This window comes from Phodopus roborovskii, unplaced genomic scaffold, assembly GCF_943737965.1.
Source record: "Phodopus roborovskii unplaced genomic scaffold, PHOROB, whole genome shotgun sequence".
NCBI classification, from domain to species: Eukaryota; Metazoa; Chordata; class Mammalia; order Rodentia; family Cricetidae; genus Phodopus; species Phodopus roborovskii.
Genome location: NW_026126433.1, coordinates 33,791,653 through 33,808,144, shown reverse-complemented (window position 1 = coordinate 33,808,144; position 16,492 = coordinate 33,791,653). Strand labels below are relative to the sequence as shown.

The following is a 16,492-nucleotide window of genomic DNA, read 5'->3' as shown; positions in this document are numbered from 1 at the left end:
GGACACACACACACACACACACACACACACACACACACACATCCACATGTGTACACACATGTCTATGCATGTGCGTCTTTCATGTATACATTTTCAAGGCTTTGAGATGAGATCACCTAGTGGAAGGATAGTAATGACAAAGGTGATAAGCTCAGGAGGGAAGTCTGGGACACTGACATCTAGAAGTGTGAAATAGAAAAATGTGAGCTATGGATAAGGATCTGGATCAGTCACCAAACAGGGGAAGTGGGGATAATAAAGTCAGGAGGAGAGAATGTCTGGGGGGAGGGGGCAGTCCTGTCAGATGCTGTTGAAGCTTGCAATGATTACCACGTTCTTGCTGCTTCCAGTTTTAGTATTTGGAAGGTGATTCAGCTCTTGTGTTTTGCATGAATAACAGAAACAGTTGATTTCTGTTACATTTTATTAAAGGCTTCTTTGGGGGGGGGATGTAGCATTAACCCCACCTATGTAAGAATAAGTTACTGGTTGTTAGCTTGTAACTTTGCATAATTGAGAAAGGATACTCCATACCAGTCCCTTACCTGTGTTTATTCCTGTGAAGTGCTATTTTTGGTCTCATAACTAGCTCTATGCTGGACATGCTGGCTCAGCCCCACCCAGGCTCTAGATAGAACCAGCTGCCTCTTAGGAAACACAGCTGGCAGGGCCACTGTTGAGTATCAAGGTAGCATTGCTGTTTAGCCTGAGCCTGAGTGCTCTTCACCTGGCCTTGGTTCAGCCTTACCTCTCACGACTGAGTTCACATCTTGGTTTTCTTCCTAGTACCATCTGGTTCATTTTGGATCCTGAGTTGTGTTTCAATTTCTTACTTTTCCCCTTTGTGTAGTAGGCTCTGGATATTGAACCCTAATCTCTGTGTCTGGCCCCTGATTCTTGCTTGGTTGAGGCTTACCTTCTACGAAAACTCTTCTTCCTCCCTCCATCCACCAACTTTGCTGCTTTTCACCCAGTAGTGACTTCCTGAGGGTTTTTGCTTCTTTAGACTCCCTCCTCATCCATGCTAAAATTTTCCTTTGTTTACCTTAGCAATACAACCGGGTTCTCCTTAGGATCTGGGTCCCACACACCTAATTATTCCACCATTCTATCCCCTCGCCTTCGCACCTGGGTAAAAGGATTGCTTTTTTAAAACAATTGCCATTTCTCAATGGTATATGCAAAGTATCTTCCTTTAAAGGACGAGGAATTCTGCAGATGGTTATATACTATATACTATATACTAGGCATTAGGGAAGGACAGAGATAAGCAATGTAGCCTCTGCCTTTGAGGAAATATGTCTAAAAGTATAGATATACAAAGGTGCTCTCTACATTCAGAAAACCAAGCTAATTGTGTTGGCAGTGTTTCTTGCTTATGTGATTTATGCATTCTATTTTTATTGGAGCCCTTTGCTTGTAAAACTGCATTATCATAACATTTCAAAACTAAGGCTACAGGTAAAATACCAAGGACCATAGTTCTCAGAATAAAGGCTGAGGAGAACTTGTACATTGGCTCTCCATAATTACTGCTCTCTAGTTAACCTTGAGTAATTGAAACATATACATGTTTTCCCCGTGGAAGGGGCATAATGGAAACATTTAAATTCTTATGGTCATGCTGTGCTTTTCACAGATGATTGGAACAATGCCCAGGCATAAACCATCTCATCCTTCCCCCACACAATTTGTCAGTTGTTTAACCTAGCATAATTTGTTTTTTCATTTTCAGTCAAAATGACAGTGCTAATTGTTGTACAGCCATAACTCTGTTTTAAAGACTACTCTTCCCATGATTATCATTGCATGGTGTAAAGTATACCTTGTTGATGCTTCAGTACAGACTAACATTCAGAAAACAGGAAGAGTATTTAAAACTAAAGTTTCTGCTCTGTGAAACTGAAGAAGTGAGAAATTCTGTAAGGCAGGTTCTACTGCCCCAAATTAGAGTTTCATGATGCCTTCCCAGGGTTTCAGGCTTATGTGCTCACAGCCTTCATCTTTTATGTCAGCTTGTGTGGTTAAGATGCTGAATGCACTGTCTGTTCCGATCGAGCCTGGCATTGTTTTGTGTCACAGCTTTCAGGGTGAAAAGAACACTGGATGTAGCAGAAGAGCTCATCACCGGAAACTGTGCCCTTTGAGAAAGAGCGCATCTCCAAATCATAAAATGAGGTTGTGCCTTGTAGACCTTCAAGCAAAATAGTTTATTTAACATTGTATACAAAAGTGATGGAAGGGACACTTTTGCTGGGTCCTTAAAGTGTCACTGCTCAGTGGCTCAAAGGCCTGTTTTAAGGAGTTTAGCTTAGGATCCGTGTTAGAGTTTTCTTCATGCCCAGACTCAATGAACCTTCTTTCCCCAAGTGAGTGGTGCAATGGTTTTGTGATAACCCTCTCTGGGCAGGGAGGTACATGTTTTAGACTCTGCATTGATCACTAGAATTTACTTGGCAGTTGTGATGTTTTGTGATGTCTGCTCTTCTCCCTTCCCAGCACCAGTGGTCAAGTGTACAAAACCGTTCACGCCTTGGTTCTCCCCTCACAAATGGTCTGCCTGCTTGGTGCAGACACCCCTTCACTGCTCTGGGCAACTGAATTTGCTGCTAGAGGAACTCAGCTGTTGAGAAATCTAACCCCATGACTGAGAGCTACAGTTACAGGAACCATGTTTTTCTAGTAAGAAAGTAGGACATGTGTCTGACAATCCTCATCACATAGTTAGATACGAAGGGAAGCCAACTCATGAGCCTCAGATTGAAGTAGAAGATGGATCATAAACAGCTTCTCTCAGACAACTCAGCTCTGCTGGTTTTAACTGAATATTCAAAGCATCCATTCTTTCCCATCCTGTAAGATTTGGCTCCATAGAAAAATTAAGTGTATTGTAACCCCTGCTCCATCAGTTTCCTAAAATGCTAGGCAGATCTGAGTCCAGAGATAGATATAAGTTAAATCCAAATTGACATCCTTGCTATGGTAATTTTTTTCTTTTTACTCATTTAGAACCTGTGTGCGGCTGGCTGGTACATATGTGTTCTCTCTCTCTCTCTCTCTCTCTCTCTCTCTCTCTGTAATTTATGTTGCTGTAGAAATACCATTATTGTGCAAATAATAACCAATGAGAATGTATATAGACATTTTTTAAATTTAGTTTATTTACTTTTTAAGATTTATTTTTATTTCATGAGTGTTTTGTCTGCATGCAGGTACACATGATATCAATGTCTGTAGAGTCCAAAAGAGGGTGCTGGATCCTCTGGAACTGTAGTTAACAGATAATTGAGTTGCCATGTGGGTGCTGGGAACTGAACTCTGGTCTTTTTCAAGAGCAGTATGTACTCTTAACCACTGAGCCATCTCTCTAGTCCATTAGAAAGAAAAAGAAATTATTTGTGTGTGTGTGTGTGTGTGTGTGTGTGTGTGTGTGTGTGTGTAATTTGTGGGAGGAGGCTTTCTCCTTCTACCACGTGAGTTCCAGGACCAAACTTAGGTTGTCAGTCTTGGCAGCACTGAGCCTTTTGCTGGCCGCAGGAATGTTTTTGAAGTCATTGACTACAGGCATGTATGTCATGTTATGTTCTCGCCCTCACGGGTGGGTGCCACACACTCCTGTCACCTTCACCCCAACTTCCTTGGTTTCTTTTCTGCCCCACCACGAATGTGCTGCTGGTGGGCTTGTCTTTTTCCCTCTGACTTCCAGTTGTCTCTTCCCTAAGACATGGCTTCAGCACCTGCCACCTTTCCCGTAATGCTGAAATACGCCCTGTTAGTTTGCTTGTGACAGGAGTTCTCATGACTTCTCATTCGCCCCCAGCGGTCCTGCTAAGCCTCTCTCTTTTACAACCAAACTCCTTACAAGCTTTGCTATCATCCTCTGTTTTCTGCCTCCTCAGTTTCCTGTGATCTTAATTCTGTCATCCTTTCTCCCGTACCTTTCTCCCACTCACCACCAACCTTCTGAAGGGTCCATTGGGAGGTCTAATTCCTCCAGGACGGACTCCTTATTGGACTTCCGCTCACCTCGCCAGAGTTTTCTCTCACCACTCCCATCTGGTTACTGATTACCACACCTGGGCCCAGGGCTCTGAGCCTTTGCTCTCTCCGTGCTTGCCGGAAAGTAATGGGTTCCAAATAAATACATAAATATATATACTTATCCAGCTCAGACTTCCCTTTGCTTGAAAGACTCGAGGAATTATGCCCCAGAGACATTTTTGTGCTAATTAGAAAAAAAGCCACGTTTTTTTCCCTGCAAGCACTTGACCGCCATCTTCTGGGAAGTTAGCAGAAGCCACACACACTAGATTAAACCAAACAAATAGTGTTGGTATAACACTGGACTGGAACAGATGTTCCTGTGCTGGGGTGGGTGTGCAACTCAGTGAGTCCCATTCAAACTCCTGGCTTCTGCCCCCTTCCTCATCTTGTCACCACCCCTTCCTTTAGGTGTCTTCTACTTCGGAATTATTCTGATTACTAAGGTTGAATCCAGTGAAGCTACTGTGGGCACCTTCCTGCCGCAGTCCCGCTCAAACCCATGAGCAGATATATTTATTTTCCCTTCTAAGTATATTAGAATTCATCCATTTCTCAACACCTCATTTTGGTGCCTCTGCTCCAAGCCCCTTCAACGATGACTTGTGTTATTCTAGCACCAGCTTCCTGGTGCTCCCCATTGTCCGTCCTTAACACAGCAGCCAGTGTTAACAATCATTTCAGTCGCATCATGTTTTCTTTCTAACCTCATCCTCTGTAGTCTACCATATCGTTTGGGGGGTAAAAACAAAAGTCCCTGGCTCTTTGTCATCCAAGCCTGTCCGCATCTCCAGCTGTATCGGCCTTCTTGCACCTCCTCAGCAAGCCCAGCATGCTTTGGCTTCAGGTGCTCTGTTTCCCTGCTCTTACACACAGAGAGAACTTGCTCCCTCCTCTTCCTCAGTCTTTGCTCAAATGCTACCTTATCGCATCCAAGAAGCCTTACTCAAACAAACAGAACACGATTCCAAAATCTCCCATGATATCTGACGCCCCTTGTAATTTTGTTGTCTCTGCCACCCTGATTATCAGGTGGTATGCACACATTGTTACTGCATAACTTCATTGGATACTAACCTTGTGAGTCGAATCTTTTCTTGCCCTCTATTAAATCCTAGTTTCTACAAGTACACTTCTCAGGATCCATTTGTGAGACACAGAGTTTCCGATGAGTCTGCACGTGTAAACTCTCCAAGTTCCAGGAGAAAAGTATTTTCAGGGGCCCGCTAGCTAATTTAAAACTAATTGAAAATGTCACTGGCTTTACAACCTTCTCGAAGGACATTTCCATTAGGTTCCTGCAGAGACAGCAAGTAGGTGCCACCTAGTGGCACCAAAGGAAACTCCCATTTTGTTACTCAAATTTTTGTCAATACATTTTTTTATAATTTAACGTTGACCATTTGACACAGTTACATAGTGCATTATAAACATACTCAACCCCTTTGGCTCTCTTTTGTACCCCCATACTCCTAAGGACACAATACCCACCTACTGCCCCTGTGTTTTCTCATCTTAGTTTTTATACGTAGGTCTTGTGCAGCCACCTCACTGCTGTGTTTCATGAACTCATCAGCCATGCCATAGCTAGCAGACAGTGTTTTCTTAGAACTCTCCAGTCCTCCAGCTCTCATGGACTTTCTCCCCGCTTTCTGCGATGTACTGTCAGTCTCAGAGGGTGTGATACAGTTTCCCCATTTAGGGCTAAGCACTAAACCAGCCATTTGTTCTCCGCATTTGACCAGTTATTTTGCTCAAGTGTATTAACCGGTGAAAATGTGGCTGCAATAGAGAAACCATGACCTTTCTGACAGTAATAATTAGGATAGCTTCAAGTCCTCAAGTGCATTTTCAGTGGCTTATATTGGCTTGGAAATAAACAGTTTTATTTCTTTTTAATTTACGTCCTTTCCACCTCTCCACTGTATGTGTGGATCAAATTCAGGGCTGTGTCTGTGCTCAGTACCCATACACATCACTGAGCTAGATCCTGGGGCCTTTCTAATATTAATTTTTATTTATTTTTTGAGATATGATTCCCCCCCCGTATATTGGCCTTATACTTACTGATGAACCCTCACATTCTAGCAAGTTGAATGGATAATGAAATGAAGGCTCTATCTTGTGGTGAATTACATTCTGATACCAAAGGTAGGTGGCAGAGTAAAATTGTAGGAAAAGAAAGGCCAGATGCTGAACTGACCTCCCCAGGGCAGATCCCAGAAGCCTGATGAACCAATATTGTGTGCATGCCAGCATCAAAAGGGAGGGTGGGCCAGCAGAGTTAGCTCAGTATGTCATAGAGAGCGGGCTAGTTATTGTTTAGAGAACCGAAGAGAGAAATCATGCCTGTACATCTTGATAGGAAGGACAGCAAGTCTGCTCGTCTGGGACTGTTACTCTACTGTTTGGAAAGCTGGGTCGGTTCAGAATGTTGGTGGCTTGAAGCAGAACTTTAGTCCATTTCAGGAATCTTTGTCTTTTTCTTTCCTGTTGCTGGGGTGGAGCTGAGAAATGCTTGTCTGCTGGTAGAAGACTGGAATCAGCTAAGCTGGGCAGGTGATGAGTTCCAGGAAGGAGGCGACCTCTGAGTGTGTACACTCAGGTTAATCCCAGGCATTTTCATTTGCTAGACTATTATTTGTGCAGCACTAAAAGGCAGTGATTGAATCAATGGGATGAGATAAGGAAGCTGATTATATGCCAGCATAAATAATTATTTTCCAATTAAAACTGATTTTAAACCCTCAAATAAGAAGTCAAGTCTTTAGTGCACCATCAGTGGGTGGATCTAAGCAGAGGTTTCTGCCAGGGATTTATTGACACAATTAAGGTTTTGATTTGTTCTTTCTTCCTATACTTCAGTATAGGAAGTATAGGAATTCTTCCTATACTTCAGTATTCTGTTCCCACCCCACTTCAGGCCCTTCCCACTCCTCTATCTGTGCATGTTCTTGCATTTAGAGTGCAGGCTAGTACCTCCTCCACAAAGCCCATGTTAACTTTGTGAAATAATCTGTGGCTCCTCAAGTCAGTGCTATGGTGCCTGATGAAGAGGGGCCTCACTCTAAAACAATGTACCCCCTTGGCTTTCCTCAGTTTTATTGGGTGGATTTTCAAAGTCTATGGCAAGGAATTTAGAAAGGCTGCCTGTCCTTGCTTCAACTATCCATCGAGACCAAGATGCTCATCCTTATTGCATGTTTGATGGTGCAGTTCTTCAGCTTGGAGAAATAAAAATATCTGCCAAAAATTGTTTACTATTATGACTATTGTAAAGCTTTGTTTTCATAGATATCTCTAAACATAGCAGTTGGGAGGAAGTGGCATGCCTTTGTTATTCCAGTACTTAGGAGGCCAAAGCAGGAATTTGGGACCAACCTGGGCCACGTAGCAAATTCCAGACCAGCCTGGACGATATAGCCAGACATTGCCTCAAAAAACAAAATAAGAGAAAATAAAAATGATAACCAACAATCAAACAAACAACCCCTCCACGGTTTTGTTATTTATGTGTTACTTTGGATTTTTTCTTCTGCACATAGTAATTTTTTGACTGCAGCTGATACCTTTTTTTTGTAATTTTTTTATTAATTTATTTTTTTAACATTCCAATCCCAGTTCCCCCTCCCTCCTCTCCTCCCGCTCCCTCCATTTCCCCCTACCCCTATCTGCTCCATGCAGAGGGTAAAGTCTCCCCTAGGAAGTCTATAAAGTCTGTCCCATCATCTAGTTGAGGCAGGACCAAGGCACCTCTCCATCCCCACACCTCTGTGTCTAGACTGGGCAAGGTATCTCTCCATATAGAATGGGCTCCACTAAGTTGGTTTGTGCATTAGAGTTAGATCTTGGACCCACTGCCAGTGGCCTCATATATTGTCCCAGTCACACCATTGTTACCTATATTAAGTTCTGTCTTATGCTGGTTCCCCATTTGTCAGACCTGAGCCAGTGATCTCTCACTACCTCTGGTCAGCAGCCAATACTTTTGATCTAATATTGTGTCCATTTTTTTCTGAAGAAAATTTCTACTTACACAAGTTGATATGGTACTTTGAATAGTATGTTGCTAAATCTAAACCAGTGAATTTAAAAAGAATTAAGCAAATGCTATTTCCAAGTTACCTAGCTTCTGAAGATGTATTTGTGTAAGATAGCATTCCGTCCTAATGGACACCCAAGACCTACAGTTTTTAATAACAGGGAGCCTTTTTTTTTGTTTTGTTATTTAAATAGCCACAAATGAATTTTATCATTTGGTAGACTTGATGGTGTAAAGACATTTATAGTACTTAATTCTTATCTGAAACTTAGCAAATTTGTTATTTTCAGAGAATTATCAGTCTTAGTAACTGCCACTTTGTTTTGATAGCTGAGGAACAACATGGGTAATTTGAGTTGTTCTTAATTAAGATATTGTTTCCTTAATGGAATCCTGACATAAATGTATGCATTTCATTTTTGTTTGTTTGTTTTAGAATATGCAGAATTTCTACACTGCAAAGGAAAAAAATTTACAGATTTTGATGAAGTCCGACATGAGATTGAAGCAGAAACAGACCGAGTAACAGGAATGAATAAGGGCATCTCCTCTATACCTATTAACCTACGAGTTTATTCTCCACACGGTAAGTTTAATGTTTAAATTACAATCATTCTCCTCAGGCATTTTTCACTGGACAAATTCCCATTCATTGTTGAACATGTGAATAGTGCGGGTCTCTGGGATGTTTGGGTCATGGTGCTTGTGGTACAATTCAAAGAGCTCAGACTACTACAGAGAGGCAGGAGGGGATTAATAATATCCGTAATTGAGTTGAGAAATGAGAAAATTTCCTTTTTAAAAAAAATTATGAGTTTTCAGAACATCAGAAGGTGGGAAATGGAAACTTACTTTATTATTATTACTATTGTCTTTAGTCTTTGCCAAAAAATTTAGATGTATTTGATTGAGTCCTTCCCTGTTGATCTCCTTGTAGCCATTTTATATTTCCATTTATTCTATTCCTGGGGAACCATGTGTGATTTTTATCCCTAGACAATCATCATAAATTTACATAGGGACTCTGTACCCACACCCAAGAGACAGTAGTCAGGTTGGACTGGCATCACCTTGCCCTTGCCCCTGACTACTTGTACAGCCCACTTACTCCACTCAAAGCACCACAAATGGCTCACAGCTTCCCCACAAGCTAAGTGGCTAACCTTCTGCAAATAACATATGATGCTTTTGAAGGGGAAGGGCAGCTGTTTCCCTGAGAATTTTTATGCTACTTGAAGGCAATGCACAAGACCGGCAGACAGCATATGCATGCATTGTTGGGTGTTTTAATTATAGCTGCCTAGTTATGACAGCGAGGGGTTGACAGCTCTCTCAGCAAACTGGTAGGCATGTAAATCAATGCCTTTCAGAGTATGTTAAGATGATCATTTGGCTTAGCTCAATCATGTAAAAATAGAGAAAACTAGCAAACCCATCTTGTATTCAATGCTTTTCCTTCCTCTCACTTGTAATGGAGTCATCCACATACACAACACGTAAAGCTGAGCTAAGTGGAAGCTAATGCAGCTACCTAGGGTATCTTTTTGAAAGCCTTGTGGGTATCATTTAGATGGAAGGTATCTGTAAGATTCTCCCATTCTTTCCCACACAGTGTTAAATCTAACGCTAATCGACTTACCCGGGATAACAAAAGTGCCCGTTGGAGACCAGCCCCCAGATATTGAGTATCAGATCAGAGATATGATCATGCAGTTCATCACGAGGGAGAACTGTCTGATCTTGGCTGTCACCCCAGCCAACACAGATCTTGCAAACTCGGATGCATTGAAGCTAGCTAAAGAAGTTGATCCTCAAGGTAAGTGTGTAATGTGATCAGTTGATGAGAAAGAATCATTGCAAGGTGGCAAGAGTTTTGGCCATATTTACAGGTAGCCCAAATTCTCATGACTTGATTTCATAAGGTTCAACAAAGTTAATGCCAGTAGATATTTTATATTTCAGGTCCCAAAAGAAGACTAACTAGGGAATATAGTCAAATGCCACATGATTAAAATATTAAATGAAATCCAAGAACGTAGACACTTTCATTCTCACTGAGTACTTATTTTTAAAGGTTAATAAAATAATTTCTACAATAGCAGAATTCCATTTACTTAGTTATTATAGGAGTTACCAAAATGTCTTAAAAATTAGAACACGTTCTGTTGCCTTTTTTTAACTATTTCTTGAAAATAGGAAATATTAAAAAAACAAACATAACAGATTATTAGTCTGCATTTATTTGATATGTATTATATAATCAGGGATTTGTTTTTTATTTGTATGTCAGAATCCAGAAACATCTCTTCTTTATGCTGATGTTTTAATTTTCCCTTTCTCTGAGTTGAAAAATGACAACATTTCTTCAAAGACCTTACTAGCACACGTTGATGTATCTAAAGAAATAATCAAAAAGCTCTCAAATGTGTGCTTTCAACACAGAGGACTTCTAACTTTTGTTATGATTAATTGTCCCCATTTATTTGCTCTCTTTGTTTTTTGTTTTTTGTTTATTTGTTTGTTTGTATTTTCCTTTGGAGCCTGTCCTGGAACTAGCTGTGTAGATCAGGCTGGTCTTGAACTCACAGAGATCTGCCTCTGCCTCCTGAATGCTGGGACTAAAGGCATGCGCCACCAACACCAGGCATGCTCTCTTTGCTTTTAATCCTTGCTATTTCTTATTCTTTCCTTTAAACTGTTTCTGTTCTAATATCCATTTCTCAGTCTTTTTTGTTTTACAAATTTTCATTCTCTTCTCTAAGTTTCCATTTATGATAAAAATTTTGAAATTCCAAGGACATTCTCTTATTTTATGAATGTCATTTTTATGTTTTACAAATAGCAGCCTGCTGTTGGTTCCATGAGTGCAATGATTAAGGATTAATCAGAACTTTTCAGAGTCTTCTTTTATACTGCACTTTATCTCAGAGGCTGTTGCTTTCTGGTTGCCTTGGTCTCTGTCAAACATATGATGGCTGGCTGTTTCTAGCTCATTGATGAGCTTGAAACACTGACAAGCTGATGCATCTATAAGATTGGGATTCATTGGTTAGTAGGCTCTACATACACCAATTGGACTGTGACTAGATCATTTTTGTTGGTAGAATTTCTGAGCTGCTAGAATGGATATTTTCACTTGAGATGGTCTCAGGTAGGTTGTATGCCCAGTATGTTTGAAGCCAAGAGAAAGACTTGCCATTGACTGTGTTGCGCTTAGAAGAAGGCATTGTCAAGCACTTCTGCCAATTTTCCACCCCTTACCATTTTTGTGGCTGAGCCTTGATGGAGTAATAAAATCCATTTTGTTAATGTCCGCCTTTTGCCTGGAGTGTTAATTTATTTAAATTTAGTGTCATTACTCATAGCCTTGAAACTATATGCTATTTTGTCTTTTTATGTAATAGCCTATGTCTTTGATACTCTGATAATGTCTTCCTTTTTGTCACAATCCAGTTTCCAGTCTTTTGTTTAGTTTTTGTCATTCATTTTCCTGTCTTTGATTTACCTGTCTTAGTGATTGCTCTAAGAATACTCTTAAAATTAAATTACAGCAACTTTGTTTGGATCAATGGCAACTTAATTTTAACAGTACAATGAACCCTGCTGCTTTTTGATAGCAATGCTAGTTTTTTTTCTAGGCATTTCAACATAAATATAAGTGTTCCTTTATCTTGTATCTTTCAAATAAGATATGAGAAAAAAAGTGTTGCAAATATCAATGAAACAAGCTTTATATTGACTACCAACTAGTAGTTATAGTTTCCATTTATTTCATGGTGAGGATTTGAGTTAGCATCTTCTCTAAGGACTAGAATATACTCTAGGCATTTGTGAGTGTCTCCCTTTTTAACTTTGAAAGATAATTCTCCATTGACTTTTTTTTTTTTTTAATTATTCCCTAACTATGGTTTATTCCAGTCTTTCCCAACTCAGTGGTCAGAACTTGTGGCAATGCTTCTGCTTGGTTTTTTTTGTTTTTCTTTTTGTTGTTGTTTTCTTCACTCCTTTGAGACAGGGTTTCTTGGTTTCTCTGTGCAACAGTCCTGGCTGTCCTGGAATGTGCTTTGTTGACCAGGCTGTCCCTGAACTCACAGAGATCCACTTGCCTCTGTCTCTTGGGTTCTGTGATTAAAGGTGTGCGCCACCACCCTCTCAGCAGTACTTCTTCTAAGAGTCAGTAAATGTAATAGGCATGCATTGCTATTTTCATGAGACTGTTGGTCTCTGACATGTGGTGCTGACTAGTTTTATGTTAACCTGACACAAATGGAGAGGAAAGCACCACAATTGAGAATATGCCTCTATAAGGCGTGCTTGTAGGCAAGCCAGTAGTGCATTTTCTTAACTAGTGATTTATGGGGAAGGCCCATCTCATTGTAGGTGGTGCCAACCCTAGGCTGGTGTTCTTAGATTCTATAAGAAAGAAGGTTGAGGAACAAGCCGGTAAGCAGCATCCCTCCATGACCTCATGGCTCCTGCCTTCATGCTCCTGCCCTGTTTGAGCTCCTGCCTGACTTCCTTCGATGAAGAACAGTGTATGATATGGAAACATAAGCCAAATAAACCCGTTTTCCCCTAATTTGCCTTTGGTCATGCTGTTTCATCACAACATTAGTAACCTTAACTAAGACACAGATTGATTTTATATGTATAGTTATGGATGTTATTGAGTTTATTTGAAGTTCTCTGAACCTCTTGGATGTGTAGAAAAATATTTTTCCATTAATTTTAGAAGTTCTTTAGACATTTCTTCAACCGTTTCCCCCACATTTTCTTTACTTCCTATGAGACTCCCATTATGTATCTGTTGATGGTGTGCTCGATAATCCATACAGATCTATGACCCTCTATCCCCATCCAGTTTTTTCCTCAGATTGGGAAGAACAATCTCAAGTGACCTATCCTGATGTTTATTGAATCTTTAGCTTATTCATATTGGCTATTGTATCTCTATGGTGATTTTTTTTAATTAAAATTATTCAAAATTTTTATATCCAGAGTTTCTATTTGATTCCTCTTAAGTGGACTGACTATTACCTAGGCAAAGAGCAGGGATTGAATTTTTAATTTGTGCTTTTGTTTTTGTTTTCAGAGAGACAAAAATATGAGACAGTGGATTAGCATCTAAAATATCTGTCTTCTATCTGGTCTTTAGACAGCCGGTCATATAGATAGAGGGCACAAGGAAAGTCATTCCGAAGTTTGTCCCGTCCCTCTAGTCAGGTGGCCACTGAGTCTTGCCTCTGGGATTCATCATGATGTCTCTTTTCTCTATTTCATCTCCCCACTTAGCCCGGAGTAGGTAGTGGTGGTGGGAGGCAATGGGACAGTGATGGTTGCTCACAGACACCAAGGCCACTGAGTCTCACATTTCTCTCTAGTCAGTTATTTGGATGACATCTAGGATGAAAAAGATTATGTTTTAGCAAGGAAGCCATTATTAGTGTTTGCACATAGATTCCTTCTTAAAGAATGAAGTACAAATACCATCCTTTTAACATAGGCTTTGCAGAGCCCCTGTTGTTATGCCCTATCCGTACATTCTGCTGGATGTTTAGATCAGCAGCAGAGAACTTAACCAGCATTCATCAGGCCTTGGGTTCAACTCCCAGCTCCAAACACATAAAATCCCTCTCCTGATAACTCCATATCTGGCAAAACACCTTATCATGCCTTCTGTTAGCTCTCCAAATATGATTTCCTTTGTCCTTTGAACAAATTTACAGTAGTCTTTGTTAATATTAATGTCTGGATGTCTTTGGAGATAATTTTTATTAGCTGGTTATTTTCATGTGTATGAGTCATAATGTCTTCATGTATATTTAGTTGTTGAAGATGAGATGTTTGTGTAATGTAACTGGGCAGCACTGGGGCAGATTATGCCTCTCCTGCCCCCTAGATTTTGGTTTCAGATGTTACTTGTTTAGTTAGTACTTTTCCTGAACCTATGCTCTCTGCTGTATACCACCACTCCAGTCATGCTCAGTTCCCTTCACAGATGGCTAATGACTCTACAGCAATGGCCTCCCATCAGCAAATGCCTCATAGGCCGGCATATACCGGTGGCTTCCCTGTATACGGCACCCACCAGCACTCCACGTTTACAGCCTTATCTTCCCCTGCACTTCCTGCTAGGGCAGAGCCCAGATAGGTGAAAATTTAGGGTTTTCCCCATTTCTGTTCAGATCACGCTTATCTGTGAACACCTCATCCCAAACTTCAGGCTTTTGCTTAGCTGCTTCTCTGCCCCACTCGTTCTCATGGCCTGAAGTAACTACAGTGTTAAATAATTGCCACTGATTGTTTTTGACAAATGTTCCCTGGAGATAGAGTTCTTCCACACCAAGTAGGCTTCAAGTCAGGTTAAATAAGGAAAAGCCACACGAATGGCAAATTCTAGGGAATTGTTCTATAGGTCAGATAATGACAATTGTTTTGAAATTGTATTTTTTTTGGTACTTCTTGCTCCATCTGACTCCTCCAGGCTTACCAAGATGCCAGTTTTCACTCTGCTGGTGGAGGGTCTGGTTTTCAAGATGAATAGAAAGCAGAGGGCCAGGGATGGCACTAGGGAAGGTTGATATACTCCAATCCTGTTGTTTTTATTGAGATCCATCTGTTTTTCTGGGATAAATGCCCTTCAGATCTTTGCAAGCCTGTCTTTACTTACCCAGCTTTGAAAAAGTTGATTTTGGCATTTTTGGCCATGCTTTTTTCTTAGTGCTTCAGGAAAAATGACCCTTTCAGAGGAATTTACTCCAGTATTCCTACAGACATCCTTCATTCTACACAATTGCAATAGCCGGGAGCTTTCCATGTAGAGGCTTCTGAGTTACATGGTGAGGACAGTCTAGTTGTGACATCTGTCCCCCCATTGGCCTTCAGGGTTGATTTGCTTGGCTATGTAAGTAGTCTCTCCTCACCATGACATATATATCTTTTCTAAAAATCTGCTCTTGGCTAACTAAAAATGTTGACCCATTTAGACCACAAGGGACTATATTTTATTCAAGGACATCTGAATTAGAACTATATCCACCAAGGCACAAAATTATACAGTATTTTTTTGAGAGGTAGTCTATTTTAGACAGTTCTTACACTAAATTAAGACTATTTGACACGGAGAGGCCATTTTCATCAAAGTATGACTGAAGGATATTCAAATATATAGTTGGTTAGCAAGTTTTTGTTGAGAAGTTAATTATAAATTATGTGAACTATCATGTTCAAAACAGACACATCTGGAAAAGAAACATGGTAAGTAGTATGTGTATTTTGGGTATAATAAAGATCTTGAGACAATCTTGGGTTTAGGGTAGGTCTGGAAAGGCAATGACTTGTATTCTTATAGAGACAAAGAGAAGGATATTTGAGGCACAGAGAGGTGAGGAAGAAGGTCCCGTGGAGATTGGAGACAGGATGGAGTTATGTTGCCGTAGCAAAAGGATGATTGGTAGAAGACAAGGAGAGATTATTCCCTAGAGCTTTAGAGACTTTGGAAGGAACGTGGCATGGCTGGTATTTTAACTTTTGGCTTACTTTTCCATAATTTCAGGACAACAGGTTCCTGTTGTTTTAAGCCACCCATTTGTTACAACAGGCATAAGGAGCCATTCAGGGAATATCTAAAGTCTTGAGCTTTCAGATGCCATCATTTAGGACATGAAGATATATATATATATATATATATATATATATATATATATATATATATATATCAAACAAACAAACAAACAGGAGGGCCAAAAGAAGGAGCCTGGAAGACCTCTAGTGACAGGAGAGAAACAGAAGTCATGAAGAAATGACAGAGAGCCAAGTAGGCATTGTATTCTAGAAGCTGAGACAAAGAAATGCATAAGAAGAATGATGCTGGTTTTGTCAAATTCTATAGCAATGTTAAGGAGAGTGATATCATAGGTACCAGTCCACAGCTCCGAACCTGTGAGGCAGCCCAATAACACAGTCAGAAGTAGAACATGGATGCTGTAGCTGTAAGATAGTGGCATTTCTTTTATGATATAATGAAGTGGCCTGAATTCATCCAAATAACACAAAAGGGAGGGTACCATATTTCTTTGCTTCTCTTCTTTGGCCAAGTCTTTACAATCTCTGTTCAACCTTGGATTGAAACTGTCCAGAGTGCTGTGGAGCTGATTCCATGTGTGAGTGGCCTTCCTTGTTCTGTAGTCATTCCTACTGATTGGTTTAGAGAATTCAGTGGTAAACAGACAGAAAGCAATATTGAAATGGCCTCATGCCATCACTATCTCTAATCTTGGTATATACACTAGAATTTTAGGTTCTCAGCTATTGGAGTTGGTACTGGTGAGTTGGCCATTGATTTTGATACTTAAAAGTCCTTGGTGATATTGACAAGAAAGGTTTGGTAAGAAAACATCCTTAGGGCTC

At 40.3% G+C, this 16,492-nt stretch overlaps 1 protein-coding gene across 5 annotated transcripts in view; it reads left to right on the top strand.

Annotated features, from left to right (window-relative positions):
• Window positions 1-16,492, top strand: part of Dnm3 (dynamin 3) — a 480,062-nt gene that overhangs the window by 141,799 nt on the left and 321,771 nt on the right. For all 5 annotated transcript variants that reach the window (XM_051186097.1, XM_051186093.1, XM_051186095.1 and 2 more), the window contains exons 3-4: window positions 8,520-8,669; window positions 9,696-9,899. In XM_051186097.1, coding sequence (XP_051042054.1) covers window positions 8,520-8,669; window positions 9,696-9,899 — 354 coding nt within the window. The remainder of the gene's footprint in view (window positions 1-8,519; window positions 8,670-9,695; window positions 9,900-16,492) is intronic.